Source organism: Caretta caretta, chromosome 11, assembly GCF_965140235.1.
Source record: "Caretta caretta isolate rCarCar2 chromosome 11, rCarCar1.hap1, whole genome shotgun sequence".
Lineage (NCBI taxonomy): Eukaryota > Metazoa > Chordata > Testudines > Cheloniidae > Caretta > Caretta caretta.
The window spans coordinates 67,081,362-67,106,662 of NC_134216.1; the positions used below are offsets into that span (position 1 = coordinate 67,081,362).

Consider the following 25,301-nt stretch of genomic DNA (forward strand, 5'->3'; position numbering starts at 1 on the left):
CATATTTAGATACTAAACTGGAGACATGGGGTAACATTTTCAAAAATGCCTCAGTGACTTAAGTTCCTAAGTCCCCTTTTCAAAAGTGACTTAGCACTTCGGGACCTACTGCCTGGTTTACAGTTTCTGTACTGATATCACGACAGTACAATTTCTGTTCTGGTACAACTATGTCAGTGAGGGTATAACGGTCTACTAATATACTGGTACAACCCCAAGTGCAGATGCTCTAATAAAGATACCTTATACCAGTATAGCTTATTGCCCGTCTCATAGGGGAATAAGCTATACTGGTATAAAAGGTGCTCAGACTGGTATAACTGCATCCATAGTAGGGACATTGTACCATTTAAATTATGCCAGTAGTGTTGAAACGGTGCACTTGGCGTTTTCTGCCACCGTAACTATGTTGATCGGGATGAGAAAAGGTGTGATCTCTGACTGACATTGCTGGAAGAAGTTCCTACTGTAGATGCATTTACTGGTACAGCTTGTCTTGCTTGTAGGGGTGGTAGTTTTACCATTCCAGTACAAAACGCCGCTTTGCCAGTAAAGCTGCGTCCACACCAGGGGTTTGGCCTACACTTAATAATGTATATCAGCAGACCTACGTTGGTCAAGGGTGTAATTCTTTTAATCAACATAGTTATGCCAGTATAAACCCTAGTTATGCCAGAAACTGCTTTTGCTGATGTAGTTTACTTTGTTCAGGGAAATAACTTTTGCTAGTATAAGCTGTCTGCATAAGGATAGTATAATTATACCAGGATAGCTATACTGGTCAACCTCTTCTAGCATAGGAGTGCTTTCCTGGTATAGCATATGGCTATTCCTAATATATATTATCCTATACTGGTATTCCTACTGGTAAAGCTCTTCTCTCTGAGACATAGCCTCAGTCTCACTGAAAGCCAAAGAGCCTTAGGCACTAAGTCACTGGTAAATTAAAAAAAGAACCGGTCATCTTTTTCCCGCTGACCCCATATAAGGGAAATGGCAGCTTTTGAAATCAGCATGGCAGTCTAGTGGTAGTGGTCAGAACCAGTATGTGGGAGAGGTGTCTTTGTTGGCCAGCAGAGACGGGGATTACTATGAAACGATGAACATGCGCAAGAGTCAACAATGGCCTTGCCAGAGACAAATAGAGCTGTGGCTCTGGTAAGAGCTGGCTGGAAAAATTCCAGCCAAACATTTGTTGGTCAGAATTTGCTGAAATTGAAACATTTTGCAGAGACAGTTCGATTCCACCCAAGTTCCGACGGCACCCTGCCTGGTTTCCTCACAACTTGCCAGGTTCCTCGCAGTCAGGAACCCCAGAACTTCCTGAGTCTGCAGCAGCTCCCAGGCAGACTGCCCCAGCTCAACGGCTCTATTCCCTTTCACAAACAAAATTGAAATGTTTGGTTTTCATTCCAAATCAGAACTAAACCAAACCGTGAAATACTGAAATCCTCTGTTATATGGAGTTCCCTTTCTCTGCCAAGCTCTAGTTATGGTCTCTAGAGGGAGTCCTGTCCAAACTTCCCTCTGAGAGGAGGAAAACAGCCACAACACAGAGCCCTGGAGTTGGAAAATTTAATATAGGCTTGCACTGGAAGGCCATCCGCTCTAATGGCATGTAGGGTGGGAATGTGGATCTCTGTTGCTATGTCGGCAGTAGGTTAACACATTGGACAGTAAATTTGCCTTAGTCCCCAATTTAGCAAGATATTTAAGCACATTTCTAACTTTATACACATAAATGAGTTCTCGCCTCCTAAAAACAGCACCAATTTTTGCTTACAGATCCTCATCATTTATCTCTGGGGTTATAACTGACACAATTTTTCTTAGGAGCCACATGAATCCTCCTGGCTCCTAAAACATGGGATCCATCTATTCGTATGTCGTAGTTGATTTTAAAAAACTAGTGTACTTTGGATGAAAGGAGGAGGAATAAGACAATTAGTTATGTTCCTCCTGAGGTATTATCTTTAGAAAAAAGATCTGAACCTGAAATTCATAGATACCTAGGCCAGAAAAGACCACTGTGATCATCTAGTCTGACCTCCTGGATAACACATGCTTCCCCAAAACAATTTCTAGAGCATTTATTTTTAAAAAAACATCCAATCTTGATTTTAAAAGTGTCAGTGATGGAGAATCCACTACAACCCTTGGTAAACTGTTCCCAAGGTTAATTGCTCTCACTGTTAAAAATTTACACCTTATTTCCAGAAACGCAGTAGACGCAGCATAATAGAGGCAGCTTAAGCCAGAGGATAAGTAACTAGACTGGGAGTCAGGAGCTCTGAGTGTTATTCCTGGTTCTGCCACTGACCTGCTGTGCAAACTTGGATCAGTCACTTCACCTCTCCATTCCTTGTTTGTCTTCCCACCCTCACACACTTATCTCTTTAAATTGTAAGTTCTTTGGAGCAGGAACTGTCTATCACATTTGTACAGAACCTAGCACAATGGGGGCCCAGTTTGGGTTTTAATACAAATACACTAGTTACAGTCACAGTTCTGGAATACAAATAATAAAAAATAAAGTACAATGTTTATATTACAGATAACTCTGGAGACAGAACTTCGGCTACATAATTACCAATAATTTTCTAATACTTCTATCCAGCTGCATGTGTGTTGGAATCATCTCATGCTTATGCATTCAGATCATTTGTAGTTAATAATATTCATTCCGGGCAAAGTTGAATTAGCTATTGCATGCCTTATATCTTGGAAGTATTTCTCTTAAAATGCTCAATATTGTTTCTTGTTTGTTAACTGAAAGTTTAAAGATACCTCTCCGATCTCTCTGAAGGTAGATATGCCATTCTTCATTTACAGAGATATATCTGCAACCTTTCAATGGAAATGAAATGAACAAGGATTTGTGAAGGGGGGGGGAATACAATCATAGATATGAAGCTGTCCTTTACACAATGAATATTTAAGGCCCGATTTGCAAAATTGGGTAATTTTGCATGCAAATGGACAGTTACACATCTAACTGGCCTTTTGTGCATGCAATTATATGCACAATTACCAGATTGCATAATTGTGTAGGCTTAATTTTGAAAACTAGGTCTCATTTTTGGTTCAAACACAAGCACGGTAACTAATAAACAGACATTGACTTTTTTTTTTTTGGAGGTAAAACATCAAGATTTATTGAACCAAAAAGTAAATATCAATTGAGTATGTTGAGGTTTATACTATTCCAATGGGAATAATGGGCCAGATACATGGCTGGTGTAAATCTGGGTAGCTCCAGTGAAGTCAAAAGAGCTACACCAAGTTACTGAGCTAAGGATCTGGCCCTTAAAATACTGATGTCAATATAGGCATATGTATTTTTACAAACATTTTAAATATCCTCATTAGACACAATGGCAAATTTCCCCATTGTGGTCATGACTTTGTTTAGTGTAACTGTGTTGTTCTTGTTATAAAATGACATTCTAAAAAGGAAATTAAATTAGAAGTCCGTTAAAAAAAAGCTATCATTAATAAGCCAATCAGGAATTAGGTATGTGCATATATGATCTAATCCGCTGCACCTTGACATCAGAGAAAATTACTATTGGCTTTGAAGAATCAAGTGCAATGCAGTCATTTGCTTATGTGATCTTATTTCTTAACACTGTTCCATAATTTAGTATTGGTGACTTCCAAAAAGTGGAGGGGGGGAACCCCACAAACATAAACTTTCTGGCTCACCACAAGTCTATTTTCAACCAATTATGAGACAGAATATTTTTCTTTTGTGTAATAATCCTTCAAAGAGCATCAATTTTCATGAGAATCTGATTCATGATTCTCAGTCATTTTACACGTCAGCCAAAAGCTCTTTAAGATTAGCTGTCAGAGCCCTCAAGTTTTGGCCAAACATCAATTTTCTGTGTGGATGATGCATTAAATTTAAGACATTCATTGCTGTTGCAGGCAAAGTAATATAGCAATTACTAAGCTATTTCTGACTTACAAATCCATAACTAATCATATTGTTGGAAACCAAAACACGGATAGGGGAAAAAATGAAGTCAAAAGAATGGTTAAAATAAAGACAAAGAAAACTTATCCACTACCAGATCCATCAGTATGTATTACAACCCTAAGGGGACCATACTGAATACTACAATCTCAGGCCAGGCACACCGCTCGGGAGAAAAATCCTCTCTAAAGAGAACAGGCCCAATTTACTATTGCCCTGCAGTCAATACAGTAAATTTATACCAGTGCAATGTGGGTATTAAATGCACCTTTCTAATTTCGTCGTGTTTTACACTCACTTTGCATTGGTATAAACCAATGAGCAAGGTGCAAGGCAACAGTGAACTACAGGACTCTCGCTCCTCTTCATTCCCAATCCTGGGTCTTAGCTGCTTTATGCTGCAAGTGCAGAACTCCCTGAACTCTGAAGATTTTTTGCCCCTCGCGGGCACCAGTAGCAAAACAGAGCACGAGCCAGGTCCCTTGTTGGTCATTGTTCACCAATATAAATGCTGTTCCAGAAATTCCAGTCTGGTCCCCCTGGGCTGTGGCTGACAATTATACCTTCAAATCAGGTCCAGTAGAGCTGCTAAATTTTGAGGCCTTTGTTCTCGGCACTTAGCACATTTCTGCCTGGTTTGAAGTTTTTCGGTCAATGCTTCAGTGATTATTTTCCTCAGTGCCTTAGTACTTGTTTTTCCTCATCACGTCAGTACTTGCTTTAAGGCTCAGGAGTCACTAGACTTTGGCACCCCTTTATCAGCACTCCAACACCGGGTGTCTCTTTTTGCCAGTGTCTCACAATCCAACTTCAAGATCAGAAGCTATTGGCCATTGCAGAGGATTTAGCTTGCTTGCTAACTTTCAAGAACCCTTCAGTTCCTGGTGCCTGCAGAATGGGAGCTTAGGACCCTTTAGCTTCTGATACCATTGAGGCAGAGGGCCTTGTGCAGTGGGGTGACTCAGCTTCCTTGAATCTGGTCAACAGGAAAGCCAGCTTTTGAAGAAGGGCCTTTTTTCCTTTCTTCAAAAGAGGGATCTAACGGACAAGACACAGGTCTGAGAGAATGGGATCCGTTTACCTCATTAGCCACCAATCACCACAGATACTTTGTTTGGTGAGCTCCGAGATCACGTTTGCTCTCATTCTCATGAGAATATTCCCTCCTCAGCATAAAGAAGAGATGCCGCAGAAAGCCCAATCCCTCCTGACAATGCGAGCCTCAAAGCCTGTGCCACCAGGTGAAAACTGGAAGGGGCTTTATTCCAGACACTCCCTCTGTCAAAAAAACAGGGAGGGCTCCAGCCCAGCTAGGATCTCAGAGAGCTGAATCTGTAACTGGTTAAAGAAAAGTGAAAGACGGTTACCCCGGGGGCCTCCACTCTACAGGGGTAAGCGGGCTCTACACTCTGGACCTTGAAGCGCTTATGTGCACACTGGAATACTTCTAACAGAATTCTGGTTCTTGAGATTTGTTACAGGGTAACACAACCAGTTTCATCTCCTGCCTTCTGGACTGGCATTGGGTGTGTGCGGTTTTGTGAAAGGCTTGGCAGAAGCCATGACCTACTTGCGCAGGCTGGGAGTAGCATATTCTCTTATTTGGAGAGCTAGCTGATCAAGGACTAAGCTCTGGAAAGTGTTGAAAGATCGGTCATGTCACCACCAGGGCTCATGATAAACCAGCCAAAGCCTTAGTTTGTCTCCAGCTGACAAGTGGAATCTATAGGAGCCCTATTGTAGGCTACTCAAACTTTCCTGCCTCAGGATGGTATCCAATACATCATCCATGTGTCAGAAAAGATGTACAAGGGCCAGATAGGTTGGAACCCCCTACAAATGCTGGATATCATGGCCACGCTTATATTCACAATAACTATTCCATATTCCCACATGGACACAACCTCACTGGACCAAGAGATCTTCATGAAAACAAGCATTACAGAGCCTCTCATGTTATACCCAGGTAACAGCCACCCATTGGACCTCTCTGGACTGGTGGAGGTGCAGGGAAAATCTGCAGTTAGAAATAGACTTCCAGAAGATGTATAGATTCTAAGGCCAGAAGGGACCACTATGATTATCTAGTCTGATGTCCTGTGTGACACAGGCCAGAGAATTTCCCCAGAAGTTACCCGAAAGCCACATATCCAAACCGTAGGTACCGTGGGTGAATCAACCTCAGATGGAGAGTCCTCAAAGAGAGAGGCTCCACACCCAGGAAACTTGGTCTTTCCTGGAAGATGATAGTTATTTGTAGTGTTTTTCCTAGCTTTCCTTAATCTTCAAACAGATCTGAGATTAGGAAAATCAATAACAAAAAAAGTTGTGCGACACCATTTCTTGGGGATTTAGAAACACCTGAGAATCTCATACAAGCAGCTTTAGTGCAACCGTTTAGGCCCCACTGAAGACAAAGGAAGGTTTACCAGTTAATTCAATGGGACCAGGATTTCACTCTTCATCCATCTGCAATTTCCACTATGTTTTTTCCCCTTGCTCCAACAAGTTATGTCATCCATTGACCAAAATTACAGCCTCTGGTTTTGCAACTCTGTAAATGCGAATAATAGCTATTTTTATACTTTAAGCCATATTTGTTGCAAGGATTTTGACCCTAGCTTGGATATTCAGATTCTTTGCCATGATCATTTTGGGTGCAATGTCCCACTATTGAATTGTGATGACGTGTGACAACTTGCGCAGCAAACCTGGTGAGAGGAAGGGTGGCCTTGCAATTAAATCATAGTAGTGGAGTTAGAGACATTGGTTCTATCCCTAGCTGACCCAGCAACTTCCTACATGACCTTCTACAAAGACAAACAGCATCTCCCAAGCATTCAAAAATCATGAGTCAGGCCCCCTCCCCAAAATCATGAGAATGATTTTTAAAAATATATTAATTCTGGGATTATCATTTGCCTTCTGATTTTTTAAAGCCTTTTTTAGCTTTTTTCTGCAACCAAGAAAGCTAGAAACTTGCATTTTTCTTTAAATAAAAAGCTGAGACTCTCAGGTAATCACTTGACTCCAGGACCTGGAGATTTAAGATTCCACAGAATTGGAGATACAAATAGTTATAACAGTCAACATTGCATAAATGTCCCTGAGAGTCTTTGGTAAAATAAGAATACAGCTATTGCTTATGTAGATTATAAACTCTTTGGGACATAAAACCATCTTTTTGATACTAACATGTTACTAAAATGCAGCCCTAATCCCTGATGGTGCCTAAAGAGCACAAACACAATGCAAATAATAAATAAAATAAAAGGACAGTTCAGCAGTTATACCAGTGGTTCTTAACCGATGTACCATTGTGGGCTGCATATACAGCTCTCTGTGTGTTATCTGGGCTGCATCCACACAACATATATACATGTATGGCCCTGACGATGTCACATGGGCTGCAGCTATGTGCTGATTGGGCCTAGGGTGACCAGATGTCCCGATTGTACAGGGACAGTCCCGCTATTCAGGGCTTTGTCTTACATAGGGGGCCTATTACCCACCACCCCCGTCCCAATTTTTCACACTTGCTATCTGGTCACCCTAATTGGGCCGTGGGTAGAGAACCATGGGATTATACTAAATCAAGGTTGAAACACCAGCTTGAGATTTTAGGACAGGAAGCACTCCACAGTACAGATCTGATCCTGCTCCCATTAAGATAGATGGGATCAAGTCATGTAAGTGCAAAGTACTACAAGATGTTAGTGATATCACTAGAACCTGGAAGGTTCTGTATTAATAAATAATGCAGAATTTCATTGTGGTACATGAGGCAGGACTAGATGTACAATTTAGTCCATGCCCTTGGTATGTTATGCAGCACTAAAACAATTAAAATGCTATACAAGTTATGAGCTTCTCTTAGGCTTTAATATAATCATATTTCACAGATAAGATCTTCCCAGTGTGAAATATAGCTCTCTGATGATATCATGGCTGTGAAATGCTGGTTTGACTTTCTGTGTGAGCTGTGTATTATCTAAATAGATACAGGTATATGTTTTAAAAGAAAGTTTCAAACTGCAAGAAACAGAAGCCAAATTCTACCATAAGTAACCCAATATAAACTTCAAGTAACCCAACTCACTTCTATGAATAGTCTTCTCAACAGACAGGCTCTCTCTCCAAGAGAAGACAAGAGGAGAGAAACAAACCGATTACGCTACTTGCTATTTATATAAAAATATTAACTCAACTGTTTCTGTTAACTCCACTGACTTAAATGGAGTGATTCCAAAATTATGCCACCATAATCAAGATCAGAATTTGACCCATATAGATTTCATCCATACACTGGAACGAGCGACTGAGTCAGCTTGCAGAGGGCATGAAATAGCAGAGATCAGATCTCAATTTGCTAAACAAAATTAGCTGCATGCCATTCTGTTTGTGTATCAGGTTCCTCTGCTCATGGCGTGCTAATTCAGGCAACAATCATTACAGTACATACAGAAAAAATAATACAACCATCTAAAAACAAACAAACAAACAAACAAAAAACAGTTACATGTGTTATTTTGTCTTCTTTCTATACAGCTTTTTGCATATTCAGTGTCCGTGTCCTGCACTTTGTTAATAGCCACTAAAGAATTACATCTGCCTACCAATCACTTCACCCTTCCAGTTAGTGGTGAGTACATTTTTAGAGCACTTGATATATCAACAAGGACAATGGTTGCTAAATTTGAACTTAACAACAACTGAAAAAAAATTAGCTACTCCACTGATATTTTTACACACCAGAGAAATCTCTCTTGAAATACGTGAGGGTTTTTTTCTTTTTTAGTAAAATATTTTATATAAGATTACACAACACTGAACTCTGAAAATTGCCAGAGATCCTTAGGCAACAACCATTTTAATTTAGATGTGTACATTTTATTTCTTTACTGTCAAAGATGAATAATAAAAAAGTGCACATTCTAACTTAGCTTTCATGGGTCAAAAATGTTAAACAAGTAGTTGAATGGTTGCCAAAATACAACTGATACACACACCAGCCTGTGTGTCAGGATATTCAACCACAGTGAAAAGGATCTAATGAAAAAGAATAACTTACGAACAAATGCTTATCATTTTGTCTAGCTATGGGACTAACCTTAAAATGACTGCTAAAATGTTATATTATTGGACTACCTAAACTTTTAGGTTTAAATGTTCAATATTTCAGTATTATTTAAATGAACACAAGCTAAATACTGTGATATAAATATGGTGTAAAGCATTCCCATTATTCTTCACCTTGGGTGCTCCAAAGACCCAATCCCACAGGTGCTGGATGCTTCTTAGGAGGCTGCGAGCGCGCTTCGCTCCCACTGCTTTCTGTGGGGGTGGAGAACACTCGGTACCTCACAGAGGTCCCAATTTAGCAAAGTACTCCAGCACATGATTATCTTAACTGTGGGGCAAAAAATAGCGGTGTAGGCGTTCAGGCAAGGCTTGGAGACCCTCCTCATCCATGGCCCTGGGCTCCAGCCCTAGCCCGAACACCTACACTGCAATTTTATAGTTCTGTAGCTTGAGCCGAGTCAGCTGATCCAGGCCCAGCTGCAGCGGGTCTTTTATTGCAGACTAGATGTACCCTTAGGCACTTTTGAAAACGCTGCCCAGTGTCTTTCTATTGACTATTCCACGGAAGCAGCATCTGTCACCATCTGTGAAGCTGGAGTGTCAATGTTTCCCAAAGTTCTACGGTTTTCCAATTCATTTATTTTAAAAAATACTACTAATAATTTAATATCAAACAAAACTTGGTATAAAGGGTCTTGACTACAAGACTTTTTTCCGTGCCTTTTATAAACATCCGACTTTGTTTGCCATGGTTACTTGAAAAAAAATAGACCTCTTATTTTCTTAATACACATTGATCAGGCAGTTAGTCCACTGTTTGGTCTAATTACTTGGTGCATTCCAGAAAATTGACATGAAATTTTAAAAGTAATTTGGTTAGTGCAGCACTCAACAGCAGTAGCATCCTAAGAACTGTACAGTCTCTAACGTGCTGGAGAAAGTGGAGCCTCATGAGCAAAGCCTGACAACAAGGGATTTGACTGCAACAAACACATGGTGACAACGGGGCAAAGAGACATTTCTCCTCACCCCCATCGCAAGCCGGGCTCAGGCGTACTGCTACAGCGCAGGAAGGGAAAGAAGAGTGGATGCAGTGGATCCTGATTATGTACGTAACCACAGGTGCAGGCTTTTAAGAGCTGCAGTGGAATGCTGCTCACAGCCCTTGCTGAGGTGACTCCGTGCTTCTGGCCAGTTACAACCACGATGAAGTAAAAACACTAACAGCTGAATAAAAGAGCTTCACACAAGAAGTTTATTGGTCCTACAAAACCCAGGAACAAGGCTGCACATTCCCAAGCGCCATCTACTGACACTTTAACAATTAACTATTTTCATATATATGTGCACCTCTGCTTTAGACAACACCTATGCCTCCACTTCCCTGCAGAGAGAGCTTTACGGCATGATACAACAGTGTTGTGGGGTCTCTGAACCCAGCAATAACAATGAGGCAATTCAAGTTCATATACAGCCTTACGTGGCTGTGTCAGAGACTGCCGGATTTGCACCACAGTGTATGGTACATAACATCACTGTATAATAGGATAGACAGCAAAGGTTTCAATGGCTTTTTCTGAGCCATTGGACCTAGACCTTCAATGATTACTGATGGAAGAAGAGTTTACCCAACAGATCACAATCACAAAAAGGTGTGTTACAAAATACACTTTATAGACCAGAGACAAATAGATATAGAGTGTGTTTTCAACCTTAGGATCTGATCCTGCCATGAGAGATGTAGGCTATTGACCGTAAGAAAAACCTCTATGCACTGGACCACACATGCCTTTGCAAAATGAAGCTACACATATATACAGCTGTCTGTAGAACAGTACACTGGGGACATCTGCATCACACATCTTCATTTTGTGCCTGTTGTGCCGGGCATGGCTTTAGTAGAAAGGGAGAGGCCTGGGCGCACGTAGGTTGTATATACAAACTACGTGCTGGTGAGGTGTGGTATGAAAGTTCTATCCACATGACTCTAGCATGGCTGCATTACAAGCAACAGCCAACAAAAATGTATAAGATGTCACGTACTCTGTAGCCATATAGCACACTTTACAAAGCAAACAAAGAAAACCCACACACCATTATATTATATTAGAAATGGCTAAGAGTTTTTAAAAACAAGTTACCGGTACAGTTTTAGACCTCTGTATCATTATTCAAGCCTTAGTTACTGCAAGTCTAACTGCACAGGACTCAGGGGACAATCATAATTAATACATTTTAGAAACTCCTGAAATTTACCTAAAATACCTTTTCTTTGCATAATAATGTCCCATTTTTAAAGGTTTGATAACATGCAAATCTTCCAGCTGTGTCCACTGCAATTCTCCCATTTCCAGTAAGAAAAGGTCTGATATATCATGGGGTACTAAAGATAGAAGCAAAAGCTGTATATCACTGGAAAACAGGGAATCTTCCTGATTTTCCACTGGTAGGAAGGTCCCATTTCTAGTCCTAATGGATCCCAAGATATTAGAGCCTAATCTTACTCCTGATGCAGGATTGAATATTGCCCATTTTACACCTTATATCCATGTAATTCAGAGAAAGGAGGAAGCATTTCACCGGCAGGCTGGAAAAAATATGGCAGCTGTCTGAAGCTGCGGAGGGGCTTGGAACATGAGGAGTAGACCTGGCAGACATGAGGCAGTGGATGCTCTAGAAATGAGGCTGTCAAAGATACATTAAACATTCCATTTATCACATGACTCTACAATGTATCACATGGACGCCACCACCAAGTATGTGCTTTATTTATATATGTACATCCCCAAACCAAAAGTAATAGAGTTAAGGGTGCTGATGTAGCGAAGTTAACTATAGCACTACCATGAAAAAAACATTTGTTTTTTTACTTAATTGTTCTCCTATCCTACAAATTGATACATTCTGTTCCTAAAAATATTAAAATACAAAAATTCAATGTACGTACCCCAGCAACAGCCTTCACAGACTTACAGGCCAATGTAGAGTTGTGATCTATCACACTGAGATACTTGGGGGTTCAACCCAGACCAGCAAGGGGTCATGTCCCCATCTACCCTGCTACCTTTGGTGCCTCTGGGTTGTGCAGTTTTGGTTGGATTCCCAGCGGTCTGTTTACAGCATAAGAGCTTCACCTTGGCTTTCACCAGTCTGGCTACTCCTCACAATACTCTCCTGGTCTCGAGTTTTCCCAGAACTGTCTGCCCTGTAGCACCCAATCCTTCTACCTATAGCTCTCACAGAACTTTAGTAAGTTCGCTGCTCCTTTAAAGAAACAGTACACAGCACCAGTCTGTTAACTTAGTTGAGGGCTCACTTCTGTAATATACAGCACTGAGATGGTTTGTAATAAAAGTAAAAATAAGGGTATTGCAAAGAGCATAGGATTAAATGATTTCTGGTTTTAAGCCTTGTCTGAAAACACATTTTAAGAATATATTTCCAGCACATATTTATGCTGGAACATAAATTCCATACATATTCATCTATCGCCCATGTATACACCACGGAATAATATGAATCACCAGTGTGTCACCAATTTACATATACCTTACATGACATTAGGGCCATATTCTCTACCTGAAAGGTGAGCATGTCAGACCTAATAATGAGTTATGTTACGGCATGCCCTCTGCCAGTTGGCACTGCGATAAATCATGCTGTATACTTAAAACTTAAATATATGTTTACACAATCTTAAACCCATATTTACACAATACACACTGAAAGCCCCAAAAGGACCCATAATATAGGACCATGTCAACTCTCATGCATTATTCTTTTGAACTCCCACAAAAACAAAAGGCCTAATTGTACCCCATCGATTCATAGATTTTAATAGACCATTATGATCATCTAATCTAACCTCCTGAGTAACACAGGCCAAAAGTTTGGATTAAATTGAAGCATATGTTTTAGAAAAACACCTAATCTTGATTTAAAACTTCAAGTGACAGAACCACCACGTTTCCCCTTGGTAAGTTGTTCCAATGGTTAATTACCCACACTGTGCACCTTATTTCCAGTCTGATTTGTCAAGCTTCAACTCCCAGCTACTGGATCTCATTATGACTTTGTTTGCTAGGTTAAAGAAGCCTCTCCCATTCTAGGCACTTACAGAGCAGATCAAGTCATCTCTTGGATAGCTAAGTAGATGGAGCCTCTTACGTCTCTCGTTTTCAGGCAGTTTTTCTAGACCACAGACTATTCTTGAAGCTCTTCTCTGAAGCTTTTCCAGTTTCTCCAACACCCTTTTAGAAGTGTTGACACCAGAACTGGACACCGTATTCCATTAATGGGCTCACCAATGCTAAAGAGAGAGGAAGCATCACCTCCTCACTGGTCTCCTGCTCATACATCCAAGGATCGTGGTAGCCTTCTTAATCACAGCATTGCATTGGGAGCTCACATTTAGTTGATTACCCACCGTGACCCCTATACCCTTTTCAGATTCAGTGTTTTCCAGTATTTATCCCCCTGCCGGGAACTGTGGCCTACAATCTTTGTTCCTACATGTATGACCTTGAATTTGGCTGTATTGAACACACTTGGGCCCTCCTGAAGTCAATGAGATTTTGCCGAAAGGGGCCAGGATTTCACCAAAGTTGTTTATATAACTTTCACTTCTGCTCCGAGGGTCAGTGCAGGGTTTGAACTCGGGATCTCTCGCACCCAAAGTGCGAGTCACAGCTCTAAGCCAACAACCCACTTTATCAACAAAAAGGGACTCTCCATTCCTTGGTCTAGTCATCCCTCTTGCGCGAAAAGGGGCTTTAGTCACTTTCACAGCAGCATCCCCCTTTTCCTTGGGCATCACAGAACTATTCATGGGACAAGATTCAAGCATGGGGAACAGGCTGACCATGGAGAAAAGTGTACGGAGCCAGGAAAGAGATGTGCGTCATCTCGTACTAACCTCAGAGAAGGACTGTAATTACACTTCCATAGCTCTTGCATGCATTAGAATCATTGAAATGTAGGGCTGGAAAGGACCTCGAGAGGTCATCTAGTGTAGCCCCCTGCACGGAGGTAGGACCAAGTCAACCTAGACCATCTCTGACAGGTGTTTGCCCTGTCTGTTCTTCAAAAACCTCCAATGCTGGGGATTCCACAACCTCCCTTGGAAGCTTATTCCAGACCTTAACTAACCTTATAGTTTCAAAGTTTTTCCTAATATCTAATCTAAATCTCCCTTGCTGCAGATTAAGTCCATTACTTCTTGTCCTACCTTCAGAAGACGTAGAGAACAATTGATCACCATCCTCTTTATAACAGCCCTTAACGTATTTGAAGATTGTTATCAGATTCCCCTGTCTTATTTTTTCAAAATTCAACACGCCCAGGGGCTTTTTTTAAAAAAAAACAAACAAAACAAAAAAAACCTTCTTTGTACATCGAATTTTCTAAATCTTTTACAATTTTTTATTGCTCTCCTCTGGACTCCCTCCAATTTGTCCCCAGCTTTCTTAAACTGTGGTGTCCAGGACTTGACACAGTACTCCAGCTGAAGCCTCACCAGTGCCAAATAGAGCAACACTATTACCTCCTATGTCTTCCACATGACACTCATGTTAATACACCCCTGAATGGTATTAGCCTTTTTTGTAATTGCATCATATTGTTGACTCCTATTCAATTTTGTTCCACTATAATTAGTCTTGACAGAATTTGATTTCAATACTTTTATAACTTCCATGGATAATGTCAATGTTTTAAAAAAAATTAAAATGCTTAAAAACATTGATTTAAATGTTCACAGTTGCCCAAAAGCATGGGAGCAGGGCAGACAGAGGAGGATCAGAATGTAATTATTTCATGACTATGGAAGTTGAGATTCAAAAAGTTAAAGCTTTATAACCATTAAAACGTGATGTTGACAGTTTATATCAAAATATGCAAAGTGAGTATCCTTAAATCAAACTCTTGTAAGTTCTCAAGCAGCATTTGACTCACTTTGCCATTCTATGAAATTCTATTATTGAGTCTCTATGATGAAATCTATATCTACCAATAAAAATCTAATCCTTCCAAATTTAACTATGACCTCCAGGTCGTTTTCTACAATACTCAACTTAGCCAGTTATTCCCTATTTTGTAGCTGTGTAGTTCTTTGTACTTCTCTTTATTGAATTTCATCTTGTTGATTTCAGACCAATTTTCCAAGGTCATTTTGAATTCTAATCCTGTCCTCCAAGGTGCCTGAAACCCCTCCCAGCTTGGTGCCATCTACAAATTTTGTAAGCATGCTCTCCACTCTATTATCCAAGTCATTAATGAAAATATTGAATAATACTAGTCCCAGGACTGACCCCTGTGGGAACCTACTAGATACGCCAGGTTGAGCAAACTTTTTGGCCCAAGGGCCACATCTGGTCGGGGAAATTGCTTGCAGGGCCATGAATGTAGGGCTGGGTCAGGGGGTGGGGTGCGGGAGGGAGTGCAGGGCATGGGAGGGGTGCGGTGTGCAGTAAGGGGCTCAAGGCAAGGGGTTAGGGTGCAGGAGGGGTGCGGGGTGTGGCAGGGAGCTCAAGGCAGGGGGGTAGGAGGCTCTGGGCAGGAGGGTAGGGGGGTTCGGGGTGCAGGCTCCAGCCTGGCACTGCTTACCTCGAGTGGCTCCGGTGTGGCAGCAGCGCACAGAGGGGCTAAGGCAGGCTCCCTGCCTGCCCTGGCCCCATGCTGCTTCCAGAAGTGGCCAGCACGCCCTTCAGTGGCCCCTGGGGGTGGGGTGGGGCAGGCGACTCCTCCGCGTGCTGCTCTCACCTGTAGCTACCACCCCCGAAGCTCCCATTGGCCACGGTTCCCTGTTCCCAGCCAATGGGAGCTGCGGGGGGCGGTGCCTGCAGCCAAGGGCAGCACACAGAGCTCTCTGCCCCGCTCCTCCCCCAGGGGCCACTGGGACATGGTGCCGGCCGCTTCCGGGAGCGGTGCGGGGCCAGGACAGGCAGGGAGCCTGCCTTAGTCCTGCTGGGCCACGGAGCTGGCAATCCCATGGGCCAGATTGAAAACTTGCCGCCAAACGGGAAGGCGGAATCCTGCCCGCCGACCATGGAGGCGGAGTGACGGTGCGACCGAAAAAGAGTCGCATCCCCGCCGCCGAGCGCTCCATGCGCTGTGACGGAGTGGCTGCTGAATTCCCGCCACCACCGAGGGCGGATTGCCGCCCCAGAGCCCGACGTCCTGCCGCCCCTTTACATGTGCCGCCCCAGGCACTTGCTTGGTTCGCTGGTGCCGGGAGCTGGCCCTGCTCATAACTACTCTTTGAGTAAGGTCTTTCGACCAGTTGTGCAACCACCTTAGAGCATTTTCATCTAAATCACATTTCCCCAGTTTGCTTATGAGAATGTCATGTGGAACTGCGTCAAAATGCCTGACTAAAAATCAAGGTAGATCCCGTCTACAGCTTCCCCCCATTCACTCGGCCAGTAACCCTGTCCAAGAAGGAAATTAGGGGCACTCCAATTTAAAAGGAGGGCCTGGGGGCTGCCGCCACCTGCAGATGCCCAGAACAGCAAGACACCAAATGGAACTGGCTGTCTGAAAAAGCAGTTTTCTGATGTGTAGAATACAGAGGTATCAGTATTTGCAACTGGAGGTTAGCTGTAGATATTAACATGCTTTCTAATGGTAACCATCTTCTAATAAAGCTTTTTGTACAAGAATGTCTGCCGTGTGCGTGTGTGTTGCCCATTAATTCACATGTACATCCGAAATAGATTTTCTGTGGTTTGATTTCCTATTATTTTTAATGGAGCAGTTGAATATTTTAAAATTTCTACCTTCCCATATAAACCAATGAGCATCAAACCACAGAAAAAGCATTTGGATTAAGTGAAGGTTCTGGTTAATTCCCACAGTAACAAGAAAATTAAGGCCACTTTGAAGAATAACTCAGGATTCCTAAATGGCTCTTGAGGACAAATTCAACCCTGGTGTAAGCCAGTGCAGTGTTATTGATTTCAGTGGAGCTGTTTGCACTTACAGCAGAGTTGAATTTGGCCTTACAACCTTAACTTGTGGCTTTTTTTCCTTTTCTTTATTAAAGAATGATATGAGTCAAGGAACAGCGGTCAGAACTGTTAATGCTGAGTCTGATTTTGCTTACTTGTATGCATTTAAGCCAGATCCTCAATATTATGTTGCAGCCTCAAGTGCTTTATTATAAATGCAGCTCTCGGCGTTGCATACAGTACACATGATCACACATTCTGCCCTCTTTTAAAACCAGACAGCCCCAGTTCAGTCAGTGGGGTTCTACAGGTATAATTAAGAGTAGAATCTGGCCCTCTGTATAAACAACTTTGTGTCAATTTCAGGGATGCAGAGCATAAATACCTGTTTCAGTGTTGCCCTGCAGCTCTCATCTGCCACAAGAATACCTGCTCCAAGCCCAGAGCCACCTCCATGCCAGATCTGCAGCAGCCATTCATAGCACAGGGTAAATTTGGGGGCATGCTGCATGAGGAAAGGGGCCTGACCAGGGTCTTGTTACATCAGAAATTCTGCATTCCTGCAACAGCCCATCAGAGCCATTGCAATGGGAATACAAGTTGGCTGTTTTACCCTGTGCTGGAAACAGAACTGCCCCCACCAGCCCACACAGAGAAGCAGCATAGTCTACCCACCTTCTAATCCCCACAGCGGTCTCAGTCTAGCCCTAGATGCCCAATCCTGGGGTCAAAACTCCAGCTGACACATCAGTGGAGTTTTACACGACTAAGGACTGCAAAACTTTGGGTTAGCCTGCAGATGGAGAACATAATGGGAAACTATTCCTCTGCAGCTGAAAAAGTGAGCTGTGGCAAGAGAATATATTGCCTACTGGGTGGATTTCACTTTCTCAGGGCCTGCCTCCATCTTCCCCAACCGCATGCTCAAATTTCTAGTTAATATTTATTTTATAAATCTTTTCAAAGGCATGTGGGGCTCAACTACTGAATATCCATTGCATTGCAACAAAGGGGCCAAGCATCAAAGACAGCGGCTGGAGATGAGTCACGATGCAGCTTTCAAAAGAGGCCCTATCTGACGTGACCCAGAGAAGAGCTTTGACTTGAGCATAAAGACGACGCAGCACATCAGACTGAATAGGCTCATCAGGAAGAAAACAGTGGAAAAAATATTTAAAATACAATTCCTTTCACAGAGCAACTGGACACTTCACATAGCATAACAGTTAATTTGGCTGCAATTATTTAACACTTCTGCAGTACTGTATATCAGAAAAAGGTGTGAGTGTACTGGCAATTTGCTCACTGAGCAAAGACTGACCTGTTTCCAAGTAATAGCACACGGTATTTTGATCATGTGACCCAATTTAAACTACAAAGATTGTGCATTGCAAATAGTCTACAAACAAACAAAAAAAAAAGGGGTGTACACAGGAGCTTGTTTGTTTGTTTTTTAAACTTCCTGGCCAACAGAAGCAGGATAATGAAATTAACAGCTCTTGCTACTTCTCTCACCCATAACAGTGAAGGTGTAGGCATGTCAGTGACCTGCTCAAAATAATGAAAATATTTAGGGCCTGATCCAAAGCCCATTGAAATCAGTCAGAGCCACACACCCCCTCCCTCCCCCCATCAGGCCCTCACTACTTACAAAGCAAAGCACACCTGTACAACCTGACATGCTAATTCAGCGGGTGCCAATCATGGCTCAATAAATGCTTAGAATTAAAAACAGTTCCTTCCTTCCGCTCCTATTTAAATAACATATTTTTCTTCCTGTGTGGCATGGGGAGTAAAGCATTTTACCCAAGAGAGATGTGAGGCTTGCTTGAAGTCGAGATTTGGCCTTGGGAGTCAGTTCTTTGAGAATATGCAAGTGACCCTGGATCAATGCCTTTTTATTTTCTCTCAGGAATAAATATAGGCAAAGGAATGACTTTGTGACTGGCCAGCCAGCCAGCCATATCAGATTTATCAGAAAGGAGGAATGGAAAGTGACTCAGGGAGCTCCAGCAGTGCCAAAGTGGAAGGTTGCTAGGGAAGAAATAACAAGGAGGCAAAATAAGGGAGTAAGAAAAGTAGTATGAAATAGAAAAAAAAAGTATAAATACAAAGGGAGGGGGGATACTATGCAGGAAGAAGAAAAGAATAAGGAAAAGGAAAAGGAATAATAAATCAGCTCTCTACTAAGAATAAAGGCTTGTGAAATAAGAAATTGGTTAACACCAGTAAATGAATTATTCTATCAAAAACATGGCAAAGGAAAATCTAAGAGGAAACAGGGAAATAATCATAAAAAAAAAAAACAAATAATCTCAAATAGGATCATCAAACTGTTAAAGAAATGATCATCTGCAGAAAAAGCAGCATTCAACTAAAACCAACATAGATATATAAAAGGGTACATCATCATTATGAAAGCTTTTTCCTGAACAACAGAAAACATTTCAGTTCTTTTTCAACATAGCGCTGATCTCCATTTCATAAAATTAGGAACACAGACCAAGTCAAGAATGTGTGAATGCATCAGTCACTGGTCAAACTTCTTCATCTCCCCATTATTTAAAACAAAAAGGAAATGTGAGCGATTTTACACCCTCTTTTTAGTGTTTAACGTAAAGCAACTGTCCCCTAGAAAATATATCCAACAAAAATCACATTACATTGTTATCATTAGGTCAGTATACAAATGCAATATTTGACAGTAGAGCTAAGCAGCATTATTCTGTCCAGTGATTCCAAACAACATTAAAATCTGAGCAAGTATTTGATTCCTAACTTCCTGAACACATGAAAATGTCAAGCATCATGAAAGGAGTTGAAGGAAATTTTACACAATGCAGTTTTCATAAGTATGTAGTTACACTGAAGGGAAATGTACAGTTAGGTGTTTGTTTTAAACTTTCGATATCATTAGCCAGTTTATTGTAGATGTAAATAGGAATCCAACTATGTAGGTCTATTTGGCAATATTTGGAAACACCTTAAAAATAAATGGGGAAACCTCACTTATATGTCTCAGGAAGAGACCTAAATTAAACAGTGTAACACATTGTTTGTGGACCTGGAATTACTGCTTGCATTTGTCCAGGAGGCAACCTACATGTGTTTGTGTTTCCCTTCAGCAAAATAAATGAAATATATACTAACACTTTTTTTGTAAATCACACATGCACAACAATTCAAGTTGCTTCACAGGAATTGTTCTGCTGGGGGACATAACACTGACATAAATGATACTATAATGTACTGTCCCTGGGGATGTCATAGGACATCCCTTTCAAATATCTTGAAGGGGTGCCTCTAGGAGTCAACCAGTAATTTTAAAGGAAAAATTACAACTCCTCTTCCTTCAGGTTTCTTTGAAGAGAGAGAGAGAGAGAACCACAAGCCCTAATGATTTGTACTAGCGGGGGAAGGGGTGGGGGGAATCAATATTTCTATTCTATTCACATAGACCAGTAAATAAGGTGCATTCCTTCTGCTTCTTAAGAAATTAGCATTTCAAAAATATGCCACTTTCCCCTGAACTCCAAGCGTGTCTAATAATGCGAGAAGCAGATTGTCTCCTCTCGTTTCCTTAATTTGTTTCCTCTAAAAGCAATTCACTCAACATCTTGTCGCCCTCTGGCAGCTTAGTTTACTTATCCGCACTTAATTTCTCATTTGGACCAAAACAAACTCCTCCAAACTGCTACTGACTGGGGGAAGCGCAATATGTATGTACTCGGGAAGAATCCCTCGCACACACACACACAGAGACTAGACAAATAACTTGCTTTTATGATGTTAGATCAAAATTAAAGGGATCTCCCTCCCCCTTCCAGGCAGAATAGCTGCAGAATCACGCGTCTTTCCATGACAAGAAATACACTAAATAGCTTCCCTTTCTCCTCATGGCTTATCCGGATCACTTTGTGTTTTTAAAAAAAAAAAAAATCGAGTCTGGCTTTTTTTTGTATCGCCCAGTGTTGTCATCAAATCCTAAACACTCCAACGGGTTCTCACTTGTGATTGTGACCGTACAAAATAAGAGATGCCCTGCAACGAGAGGAGAGCGGCAGAACTAATTTGGATTAAATTCCTTCGGGAGAAATTCTGACAAGAGCTTTTGAGGGAGAGCTCCGCACCCACAGCTAAAGCAGAGGGGGAAACCCTGTTCCTTGCCTCACCGAAAATCCTACCAGCTCAGCCTCAGCTGCTTTGGAAGGGGTCAACATGCATAACCAGCCCCCACGGAAGGATAGCTGCAGGAAATCAAAGGGACCCCCCCACACACACACACACCCCCAAGAAGACTTGCATCCAGTGGGTGCAATCCCTGAGCTAACTGGCCCGCGCTGGGAGCACGGGGTACAGAGACTCGGGCGGAGCAGAGACAAGTGTGTGAGACACAGAGCGCCTGCCTTCCAGGATATTGACCCACGGAGTACAACTTGACTGTGTTTAACTGGGGGGGAGGGTGTGAAGGGCCTCCCTCGGTGCCCCCCCCCCCCGAGGATGTGTTTAAATCCCTGCGTTTTTACTGGTTTGTGATGAGAAGAAAACAAAGATACTAAAGGCAAGAAAGGCCTGAACTTGACAGCCGAGTTCCTAGGTTGCACGAGTCCTGGGGCTGGTGGATCGGGAAACTGTGCAAACCGGCCCCCCCCCCCCCAGCAGCGTTTTCCCCCCTCGCCTTTGCAGAGCTCCCCCCCCCCTCCTCCCCGTCCCTTCGCTTCGCAATCGCCCAGCGGCTGCAACTTTGGCGCGCGGGGCCCCCGCGAGGACCTCGCCCGCGCGCCCCTGCACCCGGGCGGGAGAGCCGAGCCGAGCCGAGCCGAGCTTCCCCTCCAGGCTCCGCTCGGCCCGCTGGGGGAAACAGGGGCGCTTAGGACGGGACCGGGGCTAGGAGTCGCTGAACCACACTTCGGGAGCCAAGAAGAGCCAGCAACGTGCGTGTTATTAAGTGTGGGGGGGGGGAGTTTGTGGCCAGCCCGTGCCGCCGCTCGGCTCTAACGCGGGCAGCGAGGGCGCGAGCCATTCATGCAGAATTGGGGGGGGGAGGTGGGGGTCAGCTAGTAACGCTGCATCTTTCGGGGGCTGCCTGCCCGGCAGGGCAGAGCCTCCCGCGCCCGAGGGCTGCGTGCTCCGCGCTGCGAAGCGCCCAGCTGCGCCTGGCTGAGGCGGCCCCACCGCCCCCCCGGGCTGGGCACCCGGCGAGCGCAGAGAGAGACAGGGGGATGCAGCCCCAGAGCAACCCTCAGCCCCGGTCCTCGCTCCGCAGAGGGCTACGCGCTCAGTGTCTCCCCGACTACAGAAAACAAAACACAAGTAGCCACCGACTGACATCTTTTTGGCCACATCTAGGCCAACGGGGCATGACCGCAGCTGCCAAAACCCCCAGGGAAACACCGTGGCACGGAACTAAACCCAAAGGGGGCGCGGGAGGGATCGAGACAGATCCCGGTGAAAATAAAACCGGATCGGCTCAGCCTCCTCTCCCAACGCGCAGGACAACCACACACCGCCTCCCTGCACGAAATGCACCGTCAAAAAGCCCAGGCGGCAGGTTTCACCGCTGCCTCCTGCTTCAAAAAAAAAACAAAAAAAACCCACCTGCCTGCGCCGCGCCGGGCTGGAGGGTCGCGGAGATCACCAGGCAGCCGACCCAGCACACGAGTCGCTCGGCCAGCTTCATGGTTTTTTAAAGGGCAGCCTCAACTCCTGGTAGCGATGTTACATGGTCCAAATGGCATCTCCCCTGGGCGGCGAGCGTGGACCCGGGCGCCCGGCTGCGGGGACGAGGAGCGAGACGCGGCGCGGCGGCTCCAGTCCCAGCGTGGAGTGAGAGGCGGCCGGTTCCGCACTTGGCAAATCGGTTTGCAACAAGTTGTCCCCCCAGAAGTCGCCGGCTCCCTGCCTTTTAGTCCCGGTTTCTCTCCTTTCCCCCCTTCCTCTCGTTCTTCTCCTGGCTTCACTTTGGTGGTGGGGGGGGGGAGGCTGTTTGGCTGCCCCCCTCCTTCTCCTCACACTTGTCCGGGCGTCAGAGCGTCAATCCCATTTACTCCCTTTCCCCGGCTGCTACTCGGAGATTAACAAAACACCCCCCCCCCCCGCAAAAAAAAAAAAAAGATACACCGAGGAGCCAGGAGGTTGGAGCAACACACAGCAAGCCCCGCCTCCGCCTGTGCACAAGCCCCGCCCCGCCTGTGCACAAGCCCCGCCCCCCAGCCGCTCACACCGGCTCGCCGCGATCTGAAGCGCGCTGCTGGGCCGGGACACACCTGTCCCGGGTGGAAGGCAGCAGCCAGGCGCGATCCCCTGCCCGCAGGTTATCATAGAGCAATCCGAAAGCAGCCGCTGGCCGTCAACACAACAGTGTGCCTGCGAGACCGGGCCGAGAGACGCGCCTTTGAATGGCACGGTGCTTGATTCGCTACGTGTTTAGCCCGCGGCAATCCAGAGGGGTATCGCCGCCGGGGCTTTCTGGGGGTTGTTTCTTTCTTCCCGCTCTGTGCAATCGGGGGGAGGTCTTTGCTTTCCCCTCCTTGCAATCAGCTGTTGCACCTGCTTGTGCTGGGGAAGGGGTCGTGGTGCAAATGCAAGCTTCCTTTTAAAGCAGGCTGAATCCCGCTTTGCATTTAGGGGTTTGCCCCCCCCCCCAAAAAAGGGAGGCCGGGCTGCGAACCCAAATTCAGCCCGCTTCTCAATTCAGCTGCGCCTGCAACGAATAACGCTTCAGACATTTCTGGCCTGAGGCTCGACCCATGGAGCAGCGCCAGCCCCTGTGCGTTATGCTGCTTGTGGCTGGGATGGGGAGGGCTTTTTCCAAATCAGACTCTCCGCTAGGAGTGTCTCTGAAACCTGCTTTAAAGCGTTTTTAGTGCAGCCGCGTGTCCTGGCGTGGCGATGGGGCTGAGCAGCGGCTGCTGACTGTTGCAAACTGAAAGGAAAAGTGAAGTGATGGCCCGTAATCACACACAGACAGAACTTTCTCCTCTGGGCGGGGGTGTGTCTACACTGAGCTACTTATTCAAGCTACTGTTTGCTGATTCACTGATTGTCCCCGTGGGGCTCGGCGAGGCTGCAGGTTTCCCTTTCAGGTGGCATAATTTAAAAGAAAAGAGCGGGGGGGGTGGGGGGAGAGAGTGTCTGTCGCTCCTATGACTCACTTCGACAGATGGGATTTCTCCAAAAATAATCCGAAGGGGTTTTTAATCAAGAAGCAAGGCACGAACTATTCTAGATTGAGGCGCTGCTGCCAATCGAGGCTAATTAAAGTAATCTGGAGTAATCTGACCCCCTGAGATTTATAACTGAGGGGAGCATTTTAAAATGAGACTTGCTTGGAACGTCCTAACCTTCTGTAACTAATTTAAGCTTTTGAGCCTGCTCTTCTCTCACTTTGGACAGCCCTTCCCACCCCCAAGAAACTTCTAATAGTCCTCCAGCTGCTGCCCCTTCCCTCAACTTCTGCAGTGACTCCTCACAAACCACAACTTTCCCATAAACCCTGGATTCCTTTCTCTGCACATTTATAAAGACTCCAGCAGGTTGTTTAGGCAACCTCCTCCTGGGCCTTTTGCTACCCCGACCTAAAATCTTTAGTGCCTCAGCACTGTGAATCACCCAGAGCATTTTGCATTCCAGGAGATTTCAATGCACTGGTGACCCTGGGCTTGCACTGTAATCTTCAGCACCCAGGGGTGACTGCTTGGGGGGAAAGAGGCCTGAGCTCAAGCAATGCCGAACGCTTGCAGCAGTCATTGACTTGAAGGGGATGTGTGGAGGTGCAGCACTTCTGCTCATCAGGCCACTGGGGTGTCATGAGTTGGGAGGAAGGAATGGACTCAGCCCACACTGGGAATTGGAGAATGGGAGGGAGTAGGCTGTTGCTTCCTAACTAATCCTGAGGGAAAGGTTGAAGTAGGTTGAACATTCAGGCAGATAAAGTAACTATCTTAGGGGACTGGCTAATGCTGGTTTTTTATATGCAGCTTTTTGCACACAGACCTACTCTCCCCCCCCCCCTTTACTTCTAGCTGGTTTTCTACTTTTTGGAAATGCAGTAATGAGTGTGATTGGTCCAATGACTCATCTTCCACCTAGCAGAGACAAGGGGTGGGTGAGGTAATACCTTTTATTGGACCAACTTCTGCTGGTGAGAGAGAGAAGCTTTTGAGCAACATAGAGCCCTTCTTCAGCACAGCTTGTCAGTCAGCCAACAGAAGTCGGTCCAATAAAAGATATGACCTCACCCACCTTGACTCTCTAATATCCTGGGACCAACGCAGCTACACCTACGCTGCATA

General features: G+C 44.3%; 1 protein-coding gene across 6 annotated transcripts in view; it reads right to left on the reverse strand.

Annotated features, from left to right (window-relative positions):
- The window catches only part of ERBB4 (erb-b2 receptor tyrosine kinase 4), a 975,001-nt gene extending 951,907 nt beyond the window's left edge, over positions 1 to 23,094 (reverse strand). For 5 of the 6 annotated variants that reach the window (XM_048869092.2, XM_048869089.2, XM_048869091.2 and 2 more), the window contains exon 1: positions 22,606 to 23,094. In XM_048869092.2, the coding sequence (XP_048725049.1) occupies positions 22,606 to 22,687 (82 nt within the window). In that variant the 5' untranslated portion in view covers positions 22,688 to 23,094. The remainder of the gene's footprint in view (positions 1 to 22,605) is intronic. The other variant, XM_048869093.2, reaches the window with a different exon arrangement.
- Positions 23,095 to 25,301: the final 2,207 nt, after the last annotated feature.